General features: G+C 42.2%; 1 protein-coding gene across 4 annotated transcripts; it reads right to left on the bottom strand.

Moving 5' to 3' along the window:
* Positions 1–1,090: 1,090 nt before the first annotated feature.
* Positions 1,091–6,859, bottom strand: rcc1 (regulator of chromosome condensation 1). Of its 4 annotated transcripts, none has more exons than XM_021596753.3 (10): positions 6,495–6,859; positions 5,483–5,621; positions 5,118–5,305; positions 3,966–4,145; positions 3,404–3,500; positions 3,055–3,177; positions 2,769–2,915; positions 2,267–2,386; positions 1,971–2,123; positions 1,091–1,827 (listed from the first exon to the last, which is right to left on the bottom strand). In XM_021596753.3, exons 2-10 carry the CDS (start codon positions 5,556–5,558, stop codon positions 1,652–1,654), a joined length of 1,260 nt encoding a protein of 419 aa, XP_021452428.2. In that variant the 5' UTR covers positions 5,559–5,621; positions 6,495–6,859; the 3' UTR covers positions 1,091–1,651. The 4 variants fall into 4 exon arrangements, with proteins under 4 accessions (XP_021452428.2, XP_021452432.2, XP_021452434.2 ...); XM_021596757.3 differs by having other exon boundaries at positions 6,491–6,855; XM_021596759.3 differs by having other exon boundaries at positions 5,483–5,572; positions 6,495–6,849.
* Between the last annotated feature and the right edge of the window lie 11,268 nt (positions 6,860–18,127).

The raw sequence follows: 18,127 nt of genomic DNA, 5'->3' as shown, positions 1-18,127 counted from the left end.
AACTCTATGTGTGTATATATATACACCTGCTGTGCTAGTGGGAGGCAGGGGTAACCGGTCCTTCACCCACCGCCTGCTAGGCACTGTTTTCCTGCAGTTCTGTTAACAACAGGGTGAGGGCAGGTGTTCGGCAAGCAGGAGCAAAGGACACTGTCTACTGGTGTCGCTCCCGCTAGCCAACAAGGAGGACCAGGAGTTGGAACCGGAACAAAAGTGATCAATGCTGTTCTGGAATAGAACCATGTTTTGAATAACTTTATTTTACACTCCAGGTATTTTTTTCTAGAACCACAAAAAAAATGAAACGAAGCATCTATGCAAAGCCCTCAGAAACATATACCAGCATCTGCCTGCAAGCTGAAAATCTTTGTCAATGGGTGTGTTTAGGCCACCTATCCCTCCCCCCTCTGAAGCATAGGCTACTGTAGCAACATTAGAAGTGTGAGAAGATATAGAGAAACTTTTAATTAGCTAGAGAAGAATGGGGCAACGTTTTCAATAATAAAAACAATTATAAATTGGTGCTCACACCAGATACTGACTGGTTTACTGATCCACGCCCCTACATTTTTATGCATCTGTATTCCCAGTCATTTATTTCAATGGACTGATTTCCTTATTATCCGTAACTCAGTAGAATCTTAAAAACGTCATGCCAGGGCAGGCCTAGATGCGCCTTAGACCGCTGCGTCACTCGGGAGCCAACTAACATCTTGCATTCATGAGGTTCTTTGGAATTTCAAAGCTTTGAGAAAAATGGGATCTACTGGGGCTTTTTAAAACAATCCCACATACTTAATGATTCATTAGTCAGATGAAAGCGATTGCAAAAATCCAAGGACACAACATTTCCCTTCTCACGAGCACAAAAGGCAGCCTGTGGTTGAGCTACGCCACAGAACAATCATTTGCAACTTCAAGTGATTTTAATTTACACTGTCTGCCTTTTAGAAATATGTTGACAGACTGATAAATGTGTGGCTGTCTTACTCAAGTCATCACTATGGCCATCTTATTAGGCCCTCAATGTATTACCAGCGACAACCCCTGGACAAAGTTTGCCATTGCAGTGTGAAAAAAATAATATCCAAACAGTAAAATTGTACTTTATTTCCAAGTTGGACCAGCAAATAATTGTGCAAGGGGGTACAGTGAACAGCTGTCTCAACTACATGGTTCAAGCAAAAGGACCTTGCTGACATGAAATACAAGTACTCATCTTACTGATGCCATGGGAAGGGGGGGGGGGGGGTTATTGCTTGGAACAAAAATGGGAATCTTAAAAGGCTGTGACTTGGGATTTCATTAAAAGGCTCGTCCACTATTTTCCCCACACACACTGGCATCCTAAAGATTGTCATACAAAAATAACTAAACAAACTAGATTTTTAAAAAAAAGTGTTTCTCTTTCTTAATGATCACATCCAAATACATTAGGGGATTTTTGCACTGAGTGGGAGAGATCAGAGCCCTCTTTAACAGAGACTAGTCAGTCTCACCACTGCCCCATCACCACACTCCCTCCACAGCTTACCTGGCTCAGCACAGGAAGGCACATTCGTCCACAAACCCCTCACCCACATGTAGGTATTTAACGCAGATCCCTCTGGTGCAGACCAACAAGATCAACCTTCCCCTGCCTGAGGATACATCAACTCTCCTGCTTGTCTTTGACCAGCAGGACTGTGTGCTGCCCGCCGCTGGCGACCATCAGTACTATGCGGTTCTCCAGCTGCTTGCCTGTCATCTCTACAGGGCTCCATTCATCATCCTCCTCACCCGTGCCAAGCTGGAGGTTAGTGCCCATACCCCAGGCATACACAGATCCTGCAATAAACACACATCAGTGGACCATATACAGACAACGGCCTTGGAGTCATTCCTATCACAATTACACACAATGTAGACATGCACAACAGCAGCAGGTGATTATTTTTTATAAACCAAAAATACACTAGCTATGACCTCACCTTGTTTGGTGACAGCGTAGCTGACCGATGCCCCACATGCCACCACCTGGGCTTCATCCAGTCCTTCCACAGGCGTGGGCTCGCTCTTCTCCTCTGCCCCCTGGCCCAGACCCAGACGCCCATACTCCGCCCGGCCCAGGCTGTACACCTTCCCTATAGGACAGAGAAGGAGCCATCACTATCTTCCCAATTTGTGCTGCACTATGCAGTTGACAGATTCTTGAACAGTCCAAGTTCTAACATAGTTGATCTGATCAAGAGAGTTTAAAATAAAAGATGGGCCCCGAAGCGCTTACCGGCAGAGTCGAGGCAGACTGTGTGGTGCTGTCCCCCTGAGAAGCCAATCCAGTTAATGGTGGAGTTTTTGAAGGTGGTAAGTTTTATTGGAACGAAGCATGTGCTGATGAGTTTGGTCCCTGGAAACATTAGTACAGGAGGTCTATGGTTAATTGGTACTGTGTGACTCACCAACACACCCAACTGCAATTCTAGAGCAGATCAGAGACTCAGTGTGCATAAATAACCAGGTTTCCAGCCAACCTTTCTATGCAAATACAGTACATGTCACTTTTTAAAAAATGCTGATGGAAATGCCTTTATGCGCGCGCATATATTTACATAACCACCAAAGTAAAAATGTGCATATTTCTTAATGCAGATTTTAAACAATGAAAATCTGTTGCCAATTGGATGGAAACCTAGCTATAGTTGATGAATTAAGCTCAAATTGGAGGGACAAACCAAGTTCTGTTACAGTATTTCTGAAGGTTGTCGAATATATTTTTATCTTATGCTCACCAAGCTGATGGTAGTTTGACAGTCCAAATCCGTAGACGTGGCCTTCTTTTGACACAGCAATGGTCATATAAGCACCACAGAAGGCATCTGTGAAGTGAACTTTGCCCCTAGACTGGACCTTCACAATCTGAGGTATCAGCAACCGCACTGTAATCATACAGAAACACTGTCACCCATAGCAGTCAAAACAGAATGGTAGATATCCATTCATCATTTGAGTGCTCACACCCAAACTGCAGCTGAATAAATACTGTGTCAGAGGTAAATGGTTTCAGTTGGTACATACACAGCCCTTTCCTGCCCCCTCGGTTGGCAAAGAGCTCTGGCACCCTTCCCAGCTGCCCCTGCTCTCCGCAGCCTGATGTGTAGAGGTCGCCGCTTGCGGTCAGCATCACCAAGTGGTCATTACCTGAGGGTCAGAGGTCATGAATATGGTCTTATAACCAGGGCAGCATTGAGCAAGAAACAATATGGTAGAAAGCTCAGATGTATGCCAAACATGCATTGACCTACAGAAGGAATCACGTCAGTTCTAATCATTATATTTTTATTGAACGTGGTCCAGACCTCCGGGGAAGCAGAACTTATGCAGAGAAACCTTAAAGAAGGTTAGGGACAGAGCCCCCATTTCTCACCTGATGCTATTTTCATCACAGGCCCTTTCACGGGGACCTTGACAGGCACAGTAACCTTCTTCATAGGCTCTAGTAGACCAATGACTCCGCTGTTATCCTGATGCAAATGGGACAATGTGTAAAATTATTGAGAATTGCAGGTTCTCTGAATTTGTTATATGATAGATATGGCATATGCTGTTGCTATTGTTTATTATCTGTTACTTTATTCCTAGTTATACAGTGCATGTACATATCTACCTCGTACCCCTTGCACATCGACTCGGTATATGAACCCTGTGTATATAACCAAGTTCACTCATTGTGTATTTATTACATGTATTAATGTCTATTTTTCCATTTCCTTTCTCTGCATTGTTGAGAAAAGCCCATAAGCATTTAACTGTTAGTCCACACCTGTTTACAAAGCATGTCACAAATAAAATTGTATTCTATTTGATTAGTTAAAGGCAGATGCAATGCAAGTCAATGGAAAGTCCATTTAAGATTATTTGAGTAACAGAACGGTGCATAAACAGTTTCCAGGGTGTTTGACAGCAGTTAAACCCTGTCCCCTACTCACCCTGAAAGAGCCCCAGATGTATACTGCGCCGTCGTCTGTGAGTGCAGCTGTGTGACTGTCCCCAGCAGACACCTGAACCACCCTCTCGTTCAGGGCCACCTTTCCTGGCACCATCTCGGAGCCCTCCTCTGTAGTCTCTCGACCCAGAGCACCCTCGTCATTGCAGCCAAACGTGTAGATCTACACCAGTGACAAGCATCTTGTTACTAAGCAAAGTCATATATCCTTAAGATACGGTTTCTCAGCCCCAGGTTAATCTTAGTCCAGGGCTTATATTCAAAAAGTGTCTCCCAAGTAGGAGTGCTGATCTAGGATCAGTTTTGCCTTTTAAAATAAGACATCCTAGATCAGCACTCTTACTATGAGCCAGTGTTAATTTTGGCAGCCATTTTAGATTTAGCCAACAGGCGTTTTAATAATTTCCTCTTTTGTAGTTGGTCACATATTCACCTCCAACTTCAACAATGTTCACATTAAGATAGGCCTATTTGGACAAGGCTACAATTCCATTTTTAATAATTATAGTTAAAGGCATTTCATCTCGTTATCGTCATTAGTTTGCGTCAGGAAAAAGACAAGTATTTTTCATTATTGTTGATGAAATAAACAGCTCTGAGCCAATTCATGAATACAGGGCCTGAACTAAAAAGCATTTCCAATAGATATTCTCAATTGAGCATTTTTTCCTCCCACCTTAAATTTAACCAGTTGAGAACAAGTTCTCATTTACAACTGCGACCTGGCCAAAATAAAGCAGCATGACAAAAGCAGAGTTAAACATGGGAACAAACGTACAGTCAATAACATCTGTATACAGTGTGTGCAAATGAAGTAAGGAGGTAAGGCAATAAATAGGCCAATAGTGGCAAAGTAATTACAATTTAGCAATTGACACTGGAGTGATATATACGCAGATGAGGATGTGCAAGTAGAAATACTGGTGTGCAAAAGAGTAGAAAAAAAAACAAATATGGGATGAGACAGGTAGTTGGTTGGATGGGTTATTTACAGATGGGCATTGTACAGCTGCAGCGATCGGTAAGCTGCTCTGACAGCTGATGCTTAAAGTTAACGAGGGAGATAAGTCTCAAACTTCAGTGATTTTTTAAAAAGACCAGTAGCATTGTTAATCTGGATTTATGATTCACTCACATATCCAGTGTCACTGAGACAGACTGTGTGCATGCCCCCCGCCGCCACCTGCACCACACCCTCAGGCAGGGTCACCAGGGCCGGCCTCTTCCTCTCCATGATGTCCTCTCCCAGACCCAGCTGTCCTACGTCCCCTTGGCCCAGCACTAGAACCAGACCCTTCTCCTGCCCATAGCTGCTGTGGGAAACTGACACCAACAGTATTATTTAATACAAACTGTAGTATCTTTATGAAAATGGCACAATTAACAAGCACAGATGCTAATGATGATTCTATTTCAAAGGACTCATACTAGGGGTGTGTTCAAGTAGGCGGCTTGACAATGAGATTGAACATCTAACAATAGACTTCATATTGGCTTCACCTTTAACTTTCTTAGGATCCTTTACTTCCTCTGGTTTACTTTCCTTATGTCTCTTAAGAGCCTTCTTTGCAGACATGGCTACAACAGACCCTGCACAAAACACACAACTCGTGTGAGAAGATTTGAGGGGGAAACAAGCCTGTAGGAACAGAAAATGAAGACTGCATTTAATATAGCAAATAATTGTTTTGGGAAGGTTATTAGAGGAAGCACCATTCTAGATAAGTTCCAATTCTGGGGTACAATAATATTGCTGCAGTAGGATATCAGCTACAAAGTGTAATGTCACCTATGGAAGAGGGCAGTGTGATTTGACTTGGAACAGATGTCAGGAATTGGCTATTATTCAGTCAACGGCTAGCCTAACAAATGCGGACAGCTGTTACACAAGATGTACGTGCAGCGAGACTTGGACTAGAGTGGTATGCAACGTTACGACCGACAGGCGCAAACAATATAGCTAGTTGTTCCTGGCTGCAAACAACCATCCTGTTAACTTTAGCCATGTGGTTGATACACGTGCCAGGGACATCGTGACGGCTATAGCTAGTACTGCCATCAATTGTCGGTTCACTTGTTAGACTGGTGTATATGGTTATAGTAAATACAGAACTTAGTCACATTGGTCAGCTAGCTTGTTAGCTAGAACTAAGCTAATGTTAGCATTCAAGCGCCTGTGGTTGCAATGACAACGTTAGCCAGCTAACGTTAGCTGGCTAAGTTAACAGTTGGTAATTGAGTTTGTTTAAACCAGAAAGTGTGCTAACGTGTTCGCAATTTTACAAACGCTAACTAGCTGCACTTTAAAACGGGAAGGTTAGGCTAGTTAACATTGCCAACAGGAGTTGGCTAACGTCATGTGAAAGTTAGCTTGCTAGCTGATTCATTGGTACATGGATGAAAATATCCCGCTAAACGATTCCAAATAACTAAACAGCTCGTGGTTATATTCAAAGATAACTCGTATATTCCGTTTTCACCAAGGGAAAATATTAAATAACGACATACTTGCCTGTACCGTGGATCACTTTGGTAGCTGACAGAGATGAAGCCACACTGGTTCAGTGTGCGTGTTACTGTAAGCTATCCCAGTCTGCAACTGTTCTACACAGACCACGCACCGTCAATTTTTTAAAGAGACAGTGGTCATGTTAGAAATCTGTCTTGCCAATACACCGTATGTACTATTTAGAACGCACTGTTTAGTAAAAACGAAAACAGTCTTAACGTATGCATCAAATTGTATAGGTAGACTTGACAGAAATAGTAGCAAAAGGTAAATGTTGAACTTGCACACATATCAACTACAAACAGAATCAGAATCGATTATGCTGCATTGGCGGTCAGTCTGATCAAGGCGTTAAAGCTGTACTATACAGAAATCGCACCGCTATTTCCTGGCTGCTAAAAATCCAACAGTTCTAATACGTTTGTGACAAACCAAGCACTTAAATTTAGTTTTTGATTATTTTACTTTGAGTTTTGTACATCAGCTTCAAACAGCTGAAAATACTATATTTTTTTGTTATAGAAAATATATTTCACAGCGGTTTAGCTGGTACAATGATTCTCTATACTAAACTTAACGGGAGGCATAGAAATAGCGCACATAAAATAGATTTACCGCTTCTTAGACTTGTTTTGAATGAGTGACAGATCTATACCTCATATTTCTATGTGAATTTGGACAATTTGCCCCAAAAGTTAGACTGCAGCTCCTTTTCTTTCCTAGACTAATTTCCTTCTTTCTGAGCGTCCTTTCATTTCCTCTTTTCCTAACTTCCTTTCCTTCTTCCGTTCCTTTCCTCTCTACTGTGCGTTGTTGATACCTGCCATAAAATAAAGGAAACACTTGAGTAAATTAGGGATACAAAGTATATTGAAAGCAGGTGCTTCTCTAAAGGAAGCTAGGAAAGGAAAGGAAGCTAGGAAAGGAGAAATAGAGAGAGTTAGGAAAGGAGACAAGGAAAGGGAGCGAGAAAAGGAATCTAGGAAAGAAAATGAGGAAAGAAAAGGAAGAAGGAAAGGAAGCTAGGAAAGTTAGATAGGGATGGAGGTGAGGAAAGGGATGTAGGGAAAGAAAGGAAGCAAGGAAAGGAGGAAAGGAAGCTAGGGCAGGAAAGAAAGGAGGAAAATAAAGGGAGTTAGGGAAAGGAGCGAGGAACGGATTAAAAGGAATTTAAGAAAGAAAATTAGGAAAGGAAAGGAAGCTAGGAAAAGGGAGCTAGAAAAAGAGGAAAGGAGATGAGAATAGGGAAGGGGGAGAGAACATTTAGGTTGGGAAGGAAAGGAAGCTAGGAAAGGAAAGAAAGCTAGGAAAGGAGAAAAAGAAAGGGATATAGAAAAGGAGGAACGGAAATGAGAGAGGAAATCTAAGAAAGAAAAGGAGGAGTACACATGTATGTGGTAGGGATTAAGGATCTAAACCTAGGCCAGCTAGTGACTAAGCCTACACGGCATAACCCTAAATATCCTTCAAAGTCAACTCTGATTGATTGTATTTTAATGAATACCTGAGAAATATGTTTCTACTGGTGTCTTCGCCCGAAGACATAGTGACCATTGCCCAGTTGTGTGTGTTAGAGATGTGAGAATACAAAAATCTAAGCCTTGTGTCATCACAGACTAATTTAAAAAACTTCAGTGAACAGGCTTTTTTACACAATCTTTATTTTAGTGACCTTGATTGTATTTCAGCTGTCCCTGAACCAGATTTAGCTTTGAGTCTCATCAATACTATTGTGGAAAATCATAATCCCTTAAAAAAGATTCAGGTTTAAAGGTAGATCGAAAGAACACAGGCTTAGGCCCAGACTGGCAAGCTTTTAAGCAACTGAGGCATAGCCGCAGGAAGTAGGGGTGCTGACTGTGCTGTAGCACCCCCTAAAAAACAATATACTGTACTAGCTATATTGATAAATGCTATATTTTATACAGTGGCAAGAAAAAGTATGTGAAACCTTTAGAAATACATGGATTTCTGCATAAATTGGTCATAAAATTTGATGTGAGCTTCATCTAGGTCACAACAATAGACAAACACAGTCTGCTTAAACTAATGACACACAAACAATTATACGTTTTCATGTCTTTATTGAACACACCGTGAAAACATTCACAGTGCAGGGTGGGAAAGTATGTGAACCCTTGGATTTAATAACTGGTTGACCCTCCTTTGGCAGCAATAACCTCAACCAAACGTTTTCTGTAGCTGCACAACAGTCAGGATGAATTTTAAAGAGAACCATTCCTCTTTACAAAACTTTTTTCAGTTCAGTAATATTCTTGGGATGTCTTGTTTGAACTACTCTCTTGAGGTCATGCAACAGCATCTCAATCGGGTTGAGGTCAGGACTCTGACTGGGCCACTCCAGAAGGCATATTTTCTTTTGTTGAAGCCATGCTGTTGTTGATTTACTTATGTGTTTTGGATTGTTGTCCTGTTGCATCACCTGATTTCTGTTGAGCTTCAATTGGCGGACAGATAGCCTAACATTCTTCTGCAAAATGTCTTGATAAACTTGGGATTGAATTTTTTCCGTCAATGATAGCAAGCTGTCCAGGCCTGGAGGAAGCAAAGCAGCCCCAAACCATGAAGCTCCATCCACTATACTTTACAGTTGGGATGAGGTTTTGATGTTGGTGTGCTATGCCTTTTTTCTCTCCACACATAGTGTTGTGTGTTCCTTCCAAACAACTCAACTGTAGTTTCACTGTCCACAGAATAATTTGCCAGTAGCGCTGTGGAACATCCAGTTGCACTTTTGCAAACTTCAGTTGTGCGGCAATGGTTTTTTTGCGCAGGAGTGGCTTCTTCCGTGGTGCCCCACCATGAACACCATTCTTGTTTAGTGTTTTGCGTATCGTAGACTCGTCAACAGAGATGTTAGCATGTTCCAGAGATTTCTGGTGCTGACACTCTAGGATTCTTCTTAACCTCATTGAGCATTCTGTGCTGTGCTCTTGCAGTCATCTTTGCAGGAAGGCCACTCCTAAGGAGAGTAGCAACAGAGCTGAACTTTCTCCATTTATGGACAATTTGTCTTACTGTGGACTGATGAACATCAAGGCTTTCAGATGTACTTTTGTAACCCTTTCTATATTTATGCAAGTACACTTCTGAGATTTATTTTGTTTGAGGCATGGTTCACATCAGGCAATGCTTCTTGTGAATAGCAAACTCAAATTTTGTGAGTGTTTTTTATAGGGCAAGGCAGCTCTAACCAACATCTCCACTCTCATCTCATTGATTGGACTCCAGATTAGCTGACTCCTGACTCCAATTAGCTTTTGGAGAGGTCATTAAACTATATCTCCCCCACCCTACCTGACACCCTAGACCCACTCCAATTTGCTTACCGCCCAAATAGGTCCACAGACGATGCAATCTCAACCACACTGCACACTGCCCTAACCCATCTGGACAAGAGGAATACCTATGTGAGAATGCTGTTCATCGACTACAGCTCAGCATTTAACACCATAGTACCCTGGGTCCCTGGGTCTCGACCCCGCCATGTGCAACTGGGTACTGGACTTCCTGATGGGCCGACCCCAGGTGGTGAGGGTAGGTAACAACATCTCCACCCCGCTGATCCTCAACACTGGGGCCCCACAAGGGTGCGTTCTGAGCTCTCTCCTGTACTCCCTGTTCACCCACGACTGCGTGGCCATGCACGCCTCCAACTCAATCATCAAGTTTGCGGGCGACACTACAGTGGTAGGCTTGATTACCAACAACGACGAGACGGCCTACAGGGAGGAGGTGAGGGCCCTCGGAGTGTGGTGTCAGGAAAATAACCTCACACTCAACGTCAACAAAACAAAGGAGATGATTGTGGACTTCAGGAAACAGCAGAGGGAGCACCCCCCTATCCACATCGATGGGACAGTAGTGGAGAGGGTAGTAAGTTTTAAGTTCCTCGGCGTACACATCACGGACAAACTGAATTGGTCTACCCACACAGACAGCGTCGCGAAGAAGGCGCAGCAGCGCCTCTTCAACATCAGGAGGCTGAAGAAATTAGGCTTTTCACCAAAAGCACTCACAAACTTCTACAGATGCACAATCGAGAGCATCCTATCGGGCTGTATCACCGCCTGGTACGGCAACTGCTCCGCCCACAACAGTAAGGCTCTCCAGAGGGTAGTGAGGTCTGCACAACGCATCACCGGGGGCAAACTACCTGCCCTCCAGGACACCTACACCACCTGATGTCACAGGAAGGCCATAAAGATCATCAAGGACAACAACCACCTGAGCCACTGCCCGTTCACCACACTATCATCCGGAAGGCGAGGTCAGTACAGGTGCATCAAAGCAGGGACCGAGAGACTGAAAAACAGCTTCTTTCTCAAGGCCATCAGACTGTTAAACAGCCACCACTAACATTGAGTGGCTGCTGCCAACACACTGACTCAACTCCAGCCACTTTAATAATGGGAATTGATGGAAATTTATGTAAAATATATCACTAGCCACTTTAAACAATGCTACTTAATATAATGTTTACATACCCTACATTACTCATCTCATATGTATATACTGTACTCGATACCATCTACTGCATCTTGCCTATGCCGTTCTGTACCATCACTCATTCATATATCTTTATGTATATATTCTTTATCCCTTTACACTTGTGTGTATAAGGTAGTCGTTTTGGAATTGTTAGGTTAGATTACTCGTTGGTTATTACTGCATTGTCGGAACTAGAAGCACAAGCATTTCGCTACACTCACATTAACATCTGCTAACCATGTGTATGTGACAAATAAATTTGATTTGATTTGACTAGGGGTTCACATACTTTTTCCAGCCTACACTGTGAATGTTTAAATGATGTATTCAATATAGACAATGAAAATACAATAATTTGTGTGTTATTAGTTTAAGCACACTATGTTTGTTTATTTTTGACCAATTTATGCAGAAATCCAGATAATTCAGGTTTCACATACTTTTTCTTGCCACTGTATATTATTATTTTTTATTTTTTTGTGTCATTATTATTTAACAAAAGTAGTGCATTGGGCCTTTACTAGTATTAGCGTACCATGATAGACTTCTGTAAGGTTGGCAACAACGCTGGCCCCCCAAAAATTCAGCATCTCAAGCTTTGGCAAAAAAAGGTAGTTGTATAATGGTTTTTAATTTCACCTTTATTTAACCAGTAGGCCAGTTGAGAACAAGTTCTCATTTACAACAGCGACCTGGCCAAGATCAAGCAAAGCAGTGCAACAAAAACAACAACACAGAGTAACAACACATAAACAAATGTACAGTCAATAACACAAAATAAAATAAAAATATAAATATCTATGTACAGTGTGTGCAAATGTAGAAGAGTAGGGAGTTAAAGATATCCACAAGCCACCTGGGAGACACACCAAACATGTGCTCTGGTCAGATGAAACCAAAATTGAACTTTTTGGCAACAATGCAAAACGTTATGTTTGGCGTAAAAGCAACACAGCTCATCACCCTGAACACACCATCCCCACTGTCAAACATGGTGGTGGCAGCATCCTGGTTTGGGCCTGCTTTTCTTCAGCAGGGACAGGGGAAGATGGTTAAAATTGATGGGAAGATGGATGGAGCCAAATACAGGACCATTCTGGAAGAACCTGATGGAGTCTGCAAAAGACCTGAGACTGGGACGGAGATTTGTCTTCCAACAAGACAATGATCCAAAACATAAAGCAACATCTACAATGGAATGGTTCAAAAATAAACATATCCAGGTGTTAGAATGGCCATGTCAAAGTCCAGACCTGAATCCAATCTAGAATCTGTGGAAAGAACTGAAAACTGCTGTTCAGTGCTCTCCATCCAACCTCACTGAGCTCGAGCTGTTTTGCAAGGAGGAATGGGAAAACATTTCAGTCTCTCGATGTGCAAAACTGATAGAGACATACCCCAAGCGACTTACAGCTGTAATCGCAGCAAATGGTGGCGCTACAAAGTATTAACTTAAGGGGGCTGAATAATTTTGCACGCCCAATTTTCAGTTTTTGATTTGTTAAAAAAGTTTGAAATATCCAATAAATGTCGTTTCACTTCATGATTGTGTCCCACTTGTTGTTGATTCTTCACAAAAAAATACAGTTTTATATCTTTATGTTTGAAGCCTGAAATGTGGCAAAAGGTCGCAAAGTTCAAGGGGGCCGAATACTTTCGCAAGGCACTGTACCTAGACATACTAAAACCCCATAGATATACAAAAACCCTAGACAAGACAAAAACACCTAGACATTACAAAAACTAAATCAACCACCCTTGTCACACCCTGACCTAACCAAAATAATAAAGAAAACAAAGATAGGTCAGGGCGTGACACTACCTAGGCCTATTATACTGAACAAAAATATAAACGTAACAATTTCAAAGATTTTACTGAGTTACAGTTCATATAAGGAATTCAGTCAATTTAAATAAATTTATTTGGCTCTAATCTATGGATTTCACATGACTGGTCAGGGGTGCAGCCATGGGTGGGCTCCCACCCAGGCCCAGCCAGCCCAGGCCCAGCCAATCAGAATCAGTTTTTCCCCACAAAAGGGCTTTATTACAGACAGAAATACTCCTCAGTTGAAGCCGGGTGTGGAGGTCCTGGGCTGGCATGGTTACACTGTGGTCTGTGGTTGTGAGGTCGTTTGTCGGTACTGCCAAATTCTCTAAAACAACGTTGGAGGCTTATGGTAGTGAAATTAACATTACATTTTCTAACAGCTCTGGTGGACAGTCCTGCAGTCAACATGCCAATTACACGCTCCCTCAAAACTTGAGACATCTGTGGCATTGTGTTGTGTGACAACTGAGAGTAGCCTTTCATTGTCCCCAGCACAAGGTGTAATGATCGTGCTGTTTCGTGCATATGGAACATTGCTTATATATTTTATTTTAGCTCATGAAACCAACACTTCACATGTTGTGTTTATATTTCTGTTAAGTATACTTCGTAGCTTAATCAATCGTAGGCCAAAGTAGCCTGTATGTCTGTGAAACATTTCCCCCACAATACTGCAAAAATACCATAACTTGAGAAATCGTTGGGAAGTTATTTATCTGAAGCCTTTGATAATTTAGGCCTAATATATAGCCCTATGTGTGTCACAGATGCGGGTCTATAGAAAAATAGCTGGAAAATCTGGAAGAGTGGAATTTTAGAAAACAGCTGCTGGTTGTCAGTGAAAGAGCAGCACAGAGACATGCAGAGGAAAGTCCACTTTAAATTGTTCGATATCCACTTGTAGGAATACGCTATTTATTATTCATCTTATGTAGCGAGCCACTATGTGCTCCTGCAAAGGCATAGTAGCCTACATAATTGGACAAATAAACATTGTAAACCATAGCCTTTGGTCTCTCCTGGACTGTGTGACATTCAGTGTTCTCCAGACAGTCCCGGGGAAATGTGCTTTCGGAGCCATCATTGACTCAGTGGGTTTTGTCAAATTTGTCTCCGGACCTACTCATTGCCACAGTCATACTCTGGATCTAGTTTTGTCCCGTGACATAAATATTGTGTATCTAAATGTTTTTCCTCATAATCCTGGACTATCGGCCAACCCTCTTATTACGTTTGCAATCGCAACAAATAATCTGCTCAGACCCCAACCAAGGATCATCAAAAGCCCTACTATAAATTCTCGGACAAGCCAAAGATTCCTAGATGCCTTTCCAGACTCCCTCCACCTTCCCAAGGACATAGGAGTGCACAAATCAATTAACCACCTAACTGAGGATCTAAAGGTAACCTTGCGTAATACCCTAGATGAAGTCGCACCCGTACAAACGAAAAACATTTGTCATAAGAAATTAGCTCCCTGGTATACCCGAGCCTTGAAGCAAGCTTCCAGAAAATTGGAACAGAAATAGCGCTCCACCAAACTGGAAGTCTTCCGACTAGCTTGGAACGACAGTACCGAAGAGCCCTCACTGCTGCTCGATCATCCTATTTTTCCAACTTAATTTAGGAGAATAAGAACAATCCAAAGTGTATTTTTGATACTGTCGCAAAGCTAACTAAAAAGCAGCATTCCCCAAGAGAGGATGCCTTTCACTTCAGCAGTGAAGTGAACTTCAACGAAAAGATCATGATTATAAGAAAGCAAATTACGGACTCCTTTTTCAATCTGCATATTTCTCCAAAACTCAGTTCTCCCGAGTCTGCACAGAACTCCCAGTACCTAGGATCAATGGAGACACTGAAGTTTTTAATCCGATATCTCTTGACACATTCATGAAAATAGTCATGGCCTCTAAACCTTCAAGCTGCTTACTGGAAACCTATTCCAACTGAACTACTGAAAGAGCTACTTCCATTGCTTGGCCCTCCTATGTTGAACATAATAAATGTCTCCCTATCCTCCAGATGTGTACCAAACTCACTAAAAGTGGCAGTAATAAAGCCACTCCTGAAAAAGCCAAACCTTGACCCAGAAAATGTAAAAAACTATCGGCCTATATCGAATCTACCATTTTTCTCAAATAATTTAGAAAAACCTATTGCACAGCAACTCACTGCCCTCCTGACAACAAATAATGTATATGAAATGCTTCAGTCTGGTTTTAGACCCAATCATAGCACTGAGACTGCACTCTTGTAGGTGGTTAATTACCTTTTAATGGCGTCAGACAAAGACTCTGCATCTGTCCTTGTGCTCCTAGATCTTAGTGTGGCTTTTGACAACATTGATCACCACGTTCTTTAGGAGAGATTGGCAAACCCTAATTGGTCTACAAGTTCTAGCCTGGTTTAGATCTTATCTGTCTGAAATATATCAGTTCGTCTTTGTGGATGGTTTGTCCTCTGGCAAATCAACTGTACGTTTCAGTGTTCCTCAAGGTTCTGTTTTAGGACCACTATTGTTTTCACTATATATTCTACCTCTTGGTGATGTCATTCAGAAACATAATGTTAACTTTCACTGCTATGTGGACGACACACAGCTGTACATTTCGATGAAACATGGTGAAGCCCCAAAATTGGGAGGAGGTGGTGTTATGGTGTGGGGGTGCTTTGCTGGTGACACTGTCTGTGATTTATTTAGAATTCAAGGCACACTTAACCAGAATGGCTACCACAGCATTCTGCAGCTATACGCCATCCTATTTGGTTTGGGCTTAGTGGAACTATCATTTATTATTCAACAGGACAATGACCCAACACACCTACAGGCTGTGTAAGGGCTATTTGACCAAGTAGAGTGATGGATTGCTGCATCAGATAACCTGGCCTCCAGAATCACCCAACCTCAACCCAATTGAGATGGATTGGGATGAGTTGGACTGCATAGTGAAGGAAAATCAGCCAACAAGTGCTCAGCATATGTGGGAACTCCTTCAAGACTATTGGAAAAGCCTTCCAGGTGAAGCAGAGAGAATGCCAAGAGTGTGCAAAGCTGTCATCAAGGCAAATGGTGGCTATTTGAAGAACCTCAAATATAAAATATATTTAGATTAACACTTTTTTTTGGTTACTACATGATTCCATATGTTATTTCATAGTTTTTCATAGTCTTCACTATTATTCTACAATGTAGAAACCTCATAAAAAGAAAAAAAAAAACGTCCTCTCAATGTCAACTGCATTTATTTTATTTTCAGCATACTTAACATGTGTAAATATTTGTATGACATAACAAGATTCAACAAATGAGACATAAACTGAACAAGTTCCACAGACATGTAACTAACAGACATTGAAAAATGTGTCCCTGAACAAAGGGACACAAAATCAAAAATAACAGTCAGTATCTGGTGTGGCCACCAGCTGCATTAAGTACTGCAGTGCATCTCCTCCTCATGGACTGCACCAGATTTGCCAGTTCTTGCTGTGAGATGTTACCCCACTATTCCACCAAGGCACCTGCAAGTTCCCGGACATTTCTGGGGGCAATAGCCCTAGCCCTCACCCTCCAATCCAACAGGTCCCAGACGTGCTCAATGGGATTGAGATCCGGGCTCTCCGCTGGCCATGGCAGAACACTGACATTCCTGTCTTGCAGGAAATCATGCACAGAATGAGCAGTATGGCTGGTGGCATTGTCATGCTGGAGGGCCATGTCAGGCTGAGGCTGCAGGAAGGGTACCACATGAGGGAGGAGGATGTCTTCCCTGTAACGCACAGTGTTGAGATTGCCTGTAATGACAACAAGCTCAGTCCGATGATGCTGTGACACACCGCTCCAGACCATGACGGACCCTCCACCTCCAAATCGATCCTGCTCCAGAGTAAAGGCCTCTGTGTAACGCTCATTCCTTTGACGATAAACGTGAATCCGACCATCACCCCATGTGAGACAAAACCGCGACTCATCAGTGAAGAGCACTTTTTGCCAGTCCTGTCTGGTCCAGCGACGATGGGTTTGTGCCCATAGGCGACGTTGTTGCCAGTAATGTCTGGTGAGGACCTGCCTTACAACAGGCCTACAGGCCCTCAGTCCAGCCTCTCTCAGCCTATTGTGGACAGTCTGAGCACTGATGGAGGGATTGTGCGTTCCTGGTGTAACTCGGGCAGTTGTTGTTGCCATCCTGTACCTATCCCGCAGGTGTAATGTTCGGATGTACCGATCCTGTGCAGGTGTTGTTACACGTGGTCTGCCACTGCGAGGACGATCAGCTGTCCGTCCTGTCTCCCTGTAGTGCTGTCTTAGGCGTCTCACAGTACGGACATTGCAATTTATTGCCCTGGCCACATCTGCAGTCCTCATGCCTCCTTGCAGCATGCCTATGGCACGTTCACACAGATGAGCAAGGACACTGGGCATCTTTCTTCTGGTGTTTTTCAGAGTCAGTAGAAAGGCCTTTTTAGTGTCCTAAATTTTCATAACTGTGACCTTAATTGCCTACCGTCTGTAAGCTGTTAGTGTCTTAACGACCTTTCCACAGGTGCATGTCCATTAATTGTTTATGGTTCATTGAAAAAGCATGGCAAACAGTGTTTAAACCCTTTACTATGAAGATCTGTGAAGTTTTTTTTATTTTTATGAATTATCTTTGAATGACAGGGTCCTGAAAAAGGGACGTTTCTTTTTTTGCTGTGTTTAGGACAGTCTGTCTCTTCAAAATCTTTTTCCTCATGATTTATTTGATGGTCTTTTTTTGCCATTTATGAATGTGTTATTCAGTGTGTTTCTATGGGTGATAGCAGTAAAGGCCAAATTCAATATTTGATAAAATAATTGTTTTTTATATATCTTTTTATACCTAAAACATAAAAAAATATGTACAAAGTTAAATTCAAAATCAAATATCTAAATGATCCACAGTATCATCATCTTAAAACAATTCCATGTCAGTTTAGAACCCCCCCCCCCTACAGCTTACTCTTAAGAAACAAGCAATGCCCACTGAAAAACAAGTTGGGAAACCTATACCCGCCACCACACTACTGTATAATGTTGAGTTCACATCTCGTCAGAACTAGGAGACTCTGAAATTTCTGCCTTGCTAACTGGTTGTAGTTAATCACATGCCGTGTTCAACAAATTAGCAAAAAAAAAAAGATTCTGAGCAGATCTTCACAGATCTTCATTGTAAAGGGATTAAACACTGTTTGCCATGCTTGTTCAATGAACCATAAACAATTAATGGACATACACCTGTGGAACGGTCGTTAAGACACTAACAGTTTACAG

The sequence above is a fragment of the Oncorhynchus mykiss genome, chromosome 3 (assembly GCF_057628025.1).
Source record: "Oncorhynchus mykiss isolate SJ-2025 chromosome 3, ASM5762802v1, whole genome shotgun sequence".
Taxonomy (NCBI): Eukaryota; Metazoa; Chordata; class Actinopteri; order Salmoniformes; family Salmonidae; genus Oncorhynchus; species Oncorhynchus mykiss.
Note: the sequence above shows the minus strand (reverse complement) of the source record. Positions and strands in the feature narration are given on the sequence as shown.

Excerpts from the sequence above, each read along its gene's own strand:
- rcc1 (XM_021596753.3), bottom strand. The coding sequence starts at position 5,558 with ATGTCTGCAAAGAAGGCTCTTAAGAGACATAAGGAAAGTAAACCAGAG. Across the intron at positions 4,146-5,117 it reads GTCTCAGTGACACTGGATAT|ATCTACACGTTTGGCTGCAA; the intron begins GTGAGTGAATCA and ends TCACTGGTGTAG. Across the intron at positions 3,501-3,965 it reads ACATCTGGGGCTCTTTCAGG|GATAACAGCGGAGTCATTGG; the intron begins GTGAGTAGGGGA and ends CATTTGCATCAG.